The sequence below is a fragment of the Rhagoletis zephyria genome, unplaced genomic scaffold (genome assembly GCF_001687245.7).
Source record: "Rhagoletis zephyria isolate East Lansing unplaced genomic scaffold, Rhagoletis_zephyria_1.1 Rzeph_scaffold_03818, whole genome shotgun sequence".
Taxonomy (NCBI): Eukaryota; Metazoa; Arthropoda; class Insecta; order Diptera; family Tephritidae; genus Rhagoletis; species Rhagoletis zephyria.
In genome coordinates, this window is record NW_016160901.1 from 14,564 (window position 1) to 24,926 (window position 10,363).

Genomic DNA, 10,363 nt, shown 5'->3' on the forward strand with positions numbered 1-10,363 from the left:
TTTCTGCAGGAAAACATGCGGTGCGACAAGATATTATCACTTTTTCCACCTGCAATACAAACACAAAAATTCTCAATAGTGAATTAATAAGACCTAATCTTTTGAACACATTTCAAGAGTGGTTGTATATTTTTTGTTAACGTTGTGCTTAATTTGCTATATTCAAAGATGGCTTGCGAAATTGGTGAATCGAGAAGAAAACACAGTTTTCTCACTGCAAATTCACAACTGTAAACTCATTGTTCTTCGCCATATGCTTTGTTTACCCGTTGCCACAAATGTCATTCTGCGGGAATGCGCAATCTTGTATTCTATCGTTCTTGCCCATACTTCTTCTCTAAGCACATTTCTCTGAATTTTTAAATCATTTTTAAATTACTGACGTCAGAGTGAAAAACTAAAAACACAATTTTACTATATTTTGCCTATGGTTTCGCGAATATATTGATATTGAATTATTAAATAAAAAAAGAAATATAGCCAATACTGGTCAAGAAAAGGAGTTTCTATTATTGCCATCAGTGCAAATTACAAATCTTGAAAATCCCGGGATTACTTGCTTAAACTTAAAAGTGTTTATAATCAAGTATGTCTCTCTATTGACTACCTGTCTCCCCAAATTCGCGATATATTTCGAACGGAAGCCCTCCTCTGCTAGTCGAAACAGTGCTGTCGTTATAAAATTTCACTCGCCGCTTGACAGAAATCGTACTCTTCATGCTTTTGGCGAATACCGCAAACGATTCAAAACAGCAGTCCCCCTCAACCCGATCGGTATTGATGGTAACTTTCATATTTTTGAAGTACTCTCACCAGATAAACGGCGCCTACTACAAGAGGCCATCAAAATGCGGCGAGATGGTAAACTTTCGCCGGTGCGTACAATACGGGGCTATGTACTGTTAGAAAAGAGAAGGGGAGAAACAACAGCACAACCAAAATTATGTGTAAGGAGGACTTGGCGCAGTTTAACTAGTTGTACTTATATATTTTGTTTTTTATTACCTTTGGCCTCACTTGTTTATTTTGTTTATTGTCAACACTGTAAAGATAGCGCACCTCAGCATTTATTCTTTGTCTCTATTGAAATTCTCCCATCTTTGTTGTAGTCTTAAAGTTGCTTATTCTAAGTATTCTTATTTTCGTTAAAATGCTATTTCATATCCAAAGTTATACCCTTTCCTCTGAGGCTCGCTATCTGGTTAGGTATAGGCTAATCAATACATTATTATGTTTTTCCTTATGCTCCACCTGTGATTCTCTATAGAGTTTTGTAAGTTTTTGTTGTTCCTGTTTTTGATTTATATATTACTTAATTTTAAACATTAACATATTGTAATTCTTTATTATAAGTTACAGTTGTACTATAAAAGATCATTGGGATCTTATTGTGCTAATGTTATATTTTATAATAAATGAAATAAAAATGAAATGAAATGAATACAAGATTGCGCCAATCGAGCTGCGAGCAACTGGGTGTGACGTCACATTATTTTGAGAATGAGAGTGCAAAGAATAATTTTGAAGAAGAGGAAGAAGCGAACAAGTGGTGCGAAATAGGGATGTAAAACTAGGTTAAATTGTACCTACTCTTCAGCTTCTTAAATTTGAACGTACATTCGGTACAAGCACATTATTTAAAGTACATTTGGAACGTAGTAAAATATTGTTTCATGTAAGTAGAAAAATTGTTATGGTAAATGTATGAACATAAAAATGCATGTTTACTGTTTAGGTACGTGTATCTACTTTTAGGTACAATATGAAAATTTAATTTTCATCACTAGTGCGAAAAAATAATAATGTGAGGTCAGTGAAAGGGTGGATGCTGTCAAATCGATAAAGAGAGGACTAGCGGTCCGCGGAAGGCGCCACCTTTGTTTCGCTGCATCGTGGATCCAAATGTGTACCGACCAAGGTTCCGACGAAGAAATTCGTAAATCGCAGAGAATTTAAAAATAAAACGCAGCAAACCGAATTTTATCGTATTAGATTTTAGATTTTATACTAATAACAAGATATAGTTTACATACAAATACGTATATACATAAATAACTAAATTTTATGTTGCAGAAACACCCTTTACTGATTATAAAAAAATCGTCGGCTTAGAGTGTAAACCTGCTAAATCCGTTTTTTGGCAAAATTGACCTTTTGATGCAGTTCGAAGGAGTAGGCGATTCCGCAGTTGGCAAGCAAAAAAATACGTCAATATAAAAATATAATTGTCAAAAATTGTTTGATGAGTAAAGCTGCTAAGTACAATCAGTTCAAATTCAACTGCTAAATCCAACATATTGTGCTTCTGTCGGTCGATTATTGTTCTATCTTAGAGTATCACTTTATGCATTTAAGCCAAGGTAATAGCCAGCGAATAAGCTTTAATTTTTTATATCTCAAGGAAATTATTGTTACTTGTGGAACGAAACAGAAGGAAGATTAAATGCAGAAGAGTTTTCCAGCGTGTGGGTAGATTTGATAGAAAAAAATGTAGTACCAAATAATAGTTCCGGGGAGCCAATTACAGTCATTTTTTATAGCGACGAATGCACATATCAAAACCGAAACAGTATTATGGCTAATGCTTTGTTATACACAGCTATAAATAACATATCATTATTGAGCAAAAGTTTCTTGAAGTAGGCCATACTCAAATGGAAGCTGATTGTATCCATTCCACTATCGAACCAGCACTTAAGAAAAGAGATATCCATGTTCCTGCAGAATACATTGAAGTATGTAGATCAGCTAGAAAAAATTCAAAACCATATGACGTAACTTATCTTAGTAACACGTTCTTTAAAAGCTTTAACACAGTGCAATTCTTTAATAGCATTCGTCCCGGTCGCGGCAAAGATGCTGCTCAAGTAACTGAACCGCAAAAAAAATCCCCAGTAGCTGTTTCCTTGCCGTTTTCTCACCTTCCGAATTTATACGAGAGTAGGCGTACGATTGCTCGCAGAAAGTATGAGATCTCCAGTATTTCAAACGATTACTTCCTGAAGATTACCACGCCTACTATAACAATTTACCTCATGATTGAATAATATGTATCATACTTTCTGGCATTATTGAGTTCCTACTTAAATTATCTTATATGTGGACTTTGTACTATTAATTTATAATATATATATAATATAATATATGTTTTATAAACTGCCTATTTTTGTTGCAATAAACGGAAGAATAAATCTGTTGTATTTTGTATATATATATAATTGTTTTTATCTATGGAATCCTATTTTAATTAAGATTTAATCACAAAAAATAAAATAGAAACAATTTTATTCATACAAAAAACCTGCTAAATCCACTTCAATTTCGAAAATACAAAAGCTAAAACCTGGCTAAGTTAGAAATTTGCCAATAAAACCATAAAACCGTAATTTTTTTCATTCGTTCTGGATTAGGGCCATAGAACGTCGCGCGATTAACAAACTATATGTAGGATTTTCCCCTTAGACTAAGAGTTAAAGATATATTTAGTTTTTTGCCTCTGCAGTAAAATATGTTTTTTGGTCGTTAGCAGGTTTACACTCTAAGGGTCTAAACATAGTGGAGCGGCGAGCAAAGCGAAGAGCTAGCATAGAGCAAAGCTTCAATTACAAATGTGTATGTACGCTTTGCTCTTCACTATGCGCTTTCCCATTGAAACATATGCGTTTGAAATCGAAGCTTTGCTCGATGCTCTTTGCTCGCCGCTCCACTATGTTCTTACCCTAAGGCGACGATATTTTCCGTTGAAAAATTTATATTTATAAAAATTGTAGTAATTCAAGTGGTGGAAAAAATAAAGATTTGAAAAAACCGCAGTAGATCATTCTCGCTAAAGAGAAGCAGTAGATGTATTGCAATTGCAGTGAAATCCGAACGCTGGTGCCGACTTGCATGCGCGCTGATTAGCTGTTTTGTAATTAACTTTTGCATTGTCAGATTTTAAAAGGGAGGGGTTATTCTTGCGCTATGAATTTTTCGTTGGAAATTTGTTTGAAAAAAAGAACCATCAAGCGCAACACAACCTTTTTATATGACGGTTTGCTGCCCACTGAGCTTAGTAGCAGCTCTCTGCTCTCTTATTTACGAACACATGCGCAAGCAAGATCGTTAACTCGTTATTGTTCGCCACCAGTGTTGCCAAACATGGGCTTTTCCTACCAAAACTGGTAGGTTTTTTTTTCATTTGGTAGGTTGGTAGGCTAGATCGGATTTTGGTAGGTTCCGCGACAATAATAGTTATTTGCGAAAAATAGAAAATAGGTATCTCCAAACATTTTAGCAACCTTCTTTACACGAATATTTCACCGGTGCGTTCGTTTAACGGCGAACGCAAACATGTAAATATACCTACATATAGTGGATTCATAATTTCCCACACACCCACTAATAGCAGATACAGTGTTCGTCGAGGAGCAAGCCGAGGCATCACTGTTGTCGGCAGACGAGTTGAAGTTAGCCCTGCGAAGAATGAAAGACGGCCAATCAGCATGCTACACACATCAGGCAAGATGATGGAGAGTCTGCTTAATACAGGCTTGACGTCAGCCATAGAAAACGAGGAAGGCCTTTCACCCAGACAACATGGCTTCAGGAAGGAACACTCAACTATAGGAGCAATTAGCGAAGTAGTTAAAGCGGTACATAAAGCCGAAGAAGCCTGCCACCAGGCGCGGCCAGTATTGCTGCTAGTCACACTGGATGTCAAGAACGCTGCTCAAGAGTTACAGCAAGGTATTGGTCAAATGCAACGTTGGGCATCGTTAGTACAGGAACATACCTACTTTCAGCTCTGCTCATCAACACCTGCTGAATGCACCAATACAAACAACATTAGGTAATTTTTCCAATGTCATCGCTTGACATACATATTATGCGTATTATTATTGTTCTCGCTCTAGCGTTAGAAGTTTTTATGGCTGATGTACTTAGGAGTAGAACACATATGTATGTATTTTTCTCATATACTTCTGTATGTATATAAAGTCTCTGGTGAACTTACGGGAGAATATTCAAGAACGTGAATCAATAAACAAGTGGAAGACACTTGAATCAACTTATTTTTTACAACGTGGTTTTCTACTTTGCCGAACTCATTCCTATACAAACGCCTTTAACTCTGCAAGATGGGACGACATGCTGGAAGCCCTGGAATGGCCATTCAAAGTTCCGACATACTTGCTAGATATGATTCGAGACTACCTCAGAGACCGTTGGCTTTTGTACGAAACAAAACAAGGTCAGAGAAAGAAACGTATAACCGTCGGAACGGCACAGGCGTCTGTACTTGACCCGTACCTCTGGAACGCCACGTATCGCCATGTCTGTTGCGAAATGCCGGAGATCGCCTTCCTTGTCGTCTTCGCGGACGAGGTGACCGCCGTCATAACAGCAAGAAACATCCAGTTAGCGCAGCTCAAGCTGAACCAGGTAATGCGCAAAATCAGTGGATGGATGAGCGATCACGGTGTGCAATTGGCTACAGCCAAAACGGAGATCGTGCTCCTCACCAAGAAATGGATCCCAACCATTACAAGCATGATGGTCGGATCTCAGCCCGTGACTACAAAATACCTAGAGGTGAACCTTGACAGCAAACTCACATTCTGGGAACACCATACATTATTCCTTGCGAGCACTTCTTGACTTCGCGCAGATTGTTGGAAGAAAGATACGGAGACATAACCCCGAACAACGTAATTGGGGTAATGATCTCCAGTGCAGACAATTGGGAAGCAATTGCGAGATACGTGAAATGCGTAATCCGCTGTCTACTGAGGGCACCCGAATGAAGCGCCACTACAATAGAGCAGCCTAGAGGCTCCAGTAGCGCGCTCCTGTATCTAAAGACATGCAGAGTTGCGAAGCCAGATGCGAGATTCTTGCGCGGGCGGTTGGNTTGACAGCAAACTCACATTCTGGGAACACCATACATTATTCCTTGCGAGCACTTCTTGACTTCGCGCAGATTGTTGGAAGAAAGATACGGAGACATAACCCCGAACAACGTAATTGGAGTAATGATCTCCAGTGCAGACAATTGGGAAGCAATTGCGAGATACGTGAAATGCGTAATCCGCTGTCTACTGAGGGCACCCGAATGAAGCGCCACTACAATAGAGCAGCCTAGAGGCTCCAGTAGCGCGCTCCTGTATCTAAAGACATGCAGAGTTGCGAAGCCAGATGCGAGATTCTTGCGCGGGCGGTTGGAGTTTGGGTTTTAGTGGGTAGCCCACCACGCTTCAGTGGGAGTCCCACACTCGGGGAAGGTAGTATAGAGACTAGTTCCCCCGGCCAGTGCATAAAGCATTTCCCTCTCCTACGAAAAAATAAAAATTAAATAACAATAATAAAAAAATAAATAATAATAACAATATGTATGTGTAAAGAGACAAACACTTGTGTAAGTTTTTACAGTAAAATGAANCATAAAGCATTTCCCTCTCCTACGAAAAAATAAAAATTAAATAACAATAAAAAAATAAATAATAATAACAATATGTATGTGTAAAGAGACAAACACTTGTGTAAGTTTTTACAGTAAAATGAATTGTTATAGCTGAGTTTTATTTTTACTAAATGTTATGTTATCTTCATTTTTAATAAACTCGACGTTGAAAAAAAATTTTTGGTAGGTTTTGGTTGGTCTTGGTAGGAAAAAATATTTGTCCGTGGCAACACGGCAACAAAAAAGTGAACACTATAGCCTATTACACGGCTATTGCTTACCCTTTCGCTTTTAGGTTTAACCCCGCATCTAGCTCCTGCTTGCTCGCGCTACTGCGAGTGAGCTGTTCTGCCGCCCAACCCTTATTTATTTAATATATTAAACATACCAGTTTTGTCAGCTCTGGAAAATGTCTCCGTACAGCTCTTATATATTCACCAGCGAAGGAATATTTCGCGCACAATGGATTGCCATCCAGTCGTAAAGTCTTCAAGCCAAGCGCAGATAACTCTTTTACATCTGCCAAATCCAATATCCAATTGTTACCTAAGTCTATTGCTTTCAAGTTGCTCATCAAACTCAAAACTTTCGATACATTGGCATTGGTAATTTTATTGTGCGCCAAACGAAGTTCCACACAACTGGTAAGACATTTTCGTGATGCCTGCATGAGGACGCGGCTAAGCATTTTCGGTGAGCTTAAATTAATTATGATATTTTCCAATCCTGCAAAATGTTGAACATTATAATTAAATAATTAAAGATAACGTCATGTGTAGCATATTAAGACCGTCAGAAAAATCTTCGTGGGTACTTTTAAACTGTCAGAATTTACATTAAAATCTGTCGATATAACTTTATAGCAGACAGATTTAATTAAAGTTATTGTCACTGGCTTATGGATCAAACAAGCTTTTAGTTTCACACTGGTGGCTTGGTTTAAGTACATCGAAATCCAATTCAGAAAATATTTGCGGTCATAATATTTTATACGTGACTATTAATGTTANTTTAAGTACATCGAAATCCAATTCAGAAAATATTTGCGGTCATAATATTTATACGTGACTATTAATGTTACCATCAATGCTTTGAAAGTTGTCCAGATTCAGCAGTCTGTTTATGCCATTATAACGGCGAGTTAGTGCTTTATCAATGCAGTCCATTGGATCTACTTGTCCCCGTTTATAAGGTCTAATATTCATAACCATGTAGTATTTTAAGACCTTATCTATATTCACGTGAGAAAGTGCTGAATGGTAATCATTAGAAAATCGTGGAACTTTTATTTCCATTTTGCAAATGTCAACTAAATATTTTAATTGATCGAAGCATTGACGCACTAGGAATTGATGCTCACCAGCCGCAAACTAAAAACATTTAATTTAAGCTAGTAAATATAAAATATTAATGGGCAAACTATTTACCTTATAATAACAAGGGAATATGTCTGATAACATTGGTGATACCGTAATAAAGAAGTAGTCAAAAATCTCGCCTTTTGTGAATTCTTGTGCTGGATCACGTATCTAAAAATGAGACATACATATGTATATACATACTTTCAAGCGTTCCTCAAAATCTGGACTCTTCGAGCAAAATATCTTTTCATAGGCTGAGGCATGTACATTAGAGTGGCCCAAAAATGCATGTGAAAAAGTAAAGTCGGAATTTTTGTGCTCTCACCCCCTAGGATTGTTCTATACCGAAAAAATATATCCCTATTTTTATTTTGAAATCAAAAAATAGTTACGAGGTCGCTCAAAGCGCCCAAATTCTTAAGAATCGTTATCTGCAGGAGACCCCCAGTAATAACAACCAATTGTTTATTTAGCCATGTTTTCATTGCTACTATAATTTATAGGTCCGCCAAAAACCCCGAAAAATGCAATGAGGATCCCAATAAAAAATCGTTAGTATTAAAAAATGGTTAAATAAACATTCCAGAATTCTGTACCATTTCTACCAAAAGTTGTTTTTTTTTCATATAAATATATGTATATAAATACATGTAAAACTTTGAGCGCTTTGAGCGACCTCTAAATATTTTTTGAATTCAAAAAAAAAAAACAAATAGCGGTATACAATCCTAGGGGGTGAGAGCATTACAATTCCGACTTTACTGTTTTTGAACCACCCTAATATACATACATTAGCGTGGTCCGCTGTTTTAGAATTTTCATTGCTAATAACAAAAAAAAAATAGTTGCTTAGCTCTAAAAAAAGGTGTGCTAAGGATAAAAATTGGTAGTCAATATTGTATTCTAAGAATACATATAACTGTAAGTAATAAAAATAGTAGAATCAAAGAAATAAAAATGTTTAACCAATTGCCTAATGATCTAAAAGACCTAGATATAAGTAATAGAACCAATAGTAAAAAACTAAAAAGTTGGATTAGTGAGAACTAGAGGAGAAAAAATATGCATTAACCTAATAACCATATTTTTGAATAGTATCGCCATTTTTGGTTATGATAGCATATTTAAAGGTATAGCGCATATCTTAACTAAAAAGTATATTTTCGGCATTTTTTTTGTTAAACGATTATTTAAAAATGTTTTGTTAATGTCGTTTAAATTTTTATAAATCCATCCCTTAAATACATTTCAATTTTAACATTAAAAATCTGGCAACACACATTCTGCGAAATTTTTCAATATAGTATTCATACAGTCGTCTATTTTTCGCATGTATAAAATATGTAAAATCATACACTTGTCAAATCTGTCTCGTAAAAGCACCGATAGAAGCCTTAACCTAGGACCTTCCATGTAAGACAGCTTTTGCGTTTTTTTTTTTAATGTAACAAGTGCAATATATGAATTCTAGCGTTGACTTTCTGAAATTTCTTTGCGAACGGTTTTTGCTCATTTTTTTTCAAATAATGTCAATGGAATTAATGTCATTGGCATTAATACACAATTCAAATGTCAACGCCAAAAGCGAGATAATGTCGGAAGAATTGTAGAAATATTGTCATTGACATTAATACACAATTGAAAAGTGAATTAATGCCAGAAATATTAAAAATCATGCAAACTTTACGGTGACGAGTAATAAGGCTTATCGTCTATACACAATAGTATTACCTTTCCGAAATCCATGAATATTATTGCTCTATCAAAAAAATATTGACAAAATACACTTCTAACATACTACATACTATGAACATAGTACACTTAGGTCTTTTTTATGCGGTACATGCGTTCCTCAGAAAGGTGCATAAAAAAATCCGCATAAAAAAGTTCTTTACTTTCATACAACAGAGGATACGTTCCAGCATTTTCAAAAACCGAATAAATTCAGATCCTCCATGTAAAAATTCTCAAAAATCGCATAAAAAATCCAGTGTGGCAATATTAAGCGAAAAAAAACAATTTATTTCTTCACTTCAACACTTATTATTCCATGTAAAACTGAGCATTAATCAAATAAATAAATATTTTATCTATATTTTAACCAAAAAGAAAAAAAAATACCACAATAAATACATGAATTATGTAAGAATATAAATACAAATTATTTATCAGAAGCATCGTCTCTTACAAACTGAAAACAAGTAATAAAAACCCTCAAAAATGCTGTTCAGAATCAATCACTACACTAAAAGTGCGATGGCAACTCCTTAACATTTTGCTTTTGAGTTATTCTAATCTACTGTCATTCCTATTGCTTATGTCTTGTTCTCTTTCTCTCAGCACGAAAAGCACATGTGCTAAGTCGATACTTTCAATAAAATTACATTATTACAGATCAAACTGCTTACTTATTGTTTAAACAAGGCTATCAAATCTAACATTAAATTTGGCATCCCTTGCGGGGAACAGAGTAATATATAATATACTCGAATCGGGATTCTCCGCCCTCATGATTCTACATAACCTCACACCGAGGCAAGCAGTTATGGCGCTCAAGAAA

The 10,363-nt window shown here is 35.8% G+C and overlaps 1 protein-coding gene across 1 annotated transcript in view; it reads right to left on the reverse strand.

Annotated features, from left to right (window-relative positions):
- LOC108369719 (nuclear RNA export factor 2-like) overlaps window positions 1-10,363 on the reverse strand; it is a 42,458-nt gene that overhangs the window by 10,101 nt on the left and 21,994 nt on the right. Inside the window, 3 exon segments of the mRNA XM_017624889.1 lie at window positions 6,831-7,168; window positions 7,524-7,812; window positions 7,870-7,971. Coding sequence (XP_017480378.1) covers window positions 6,831-7,168; window positions 7,524-7,812; window positions 7,870-7,971 — 729 coding nt within the window.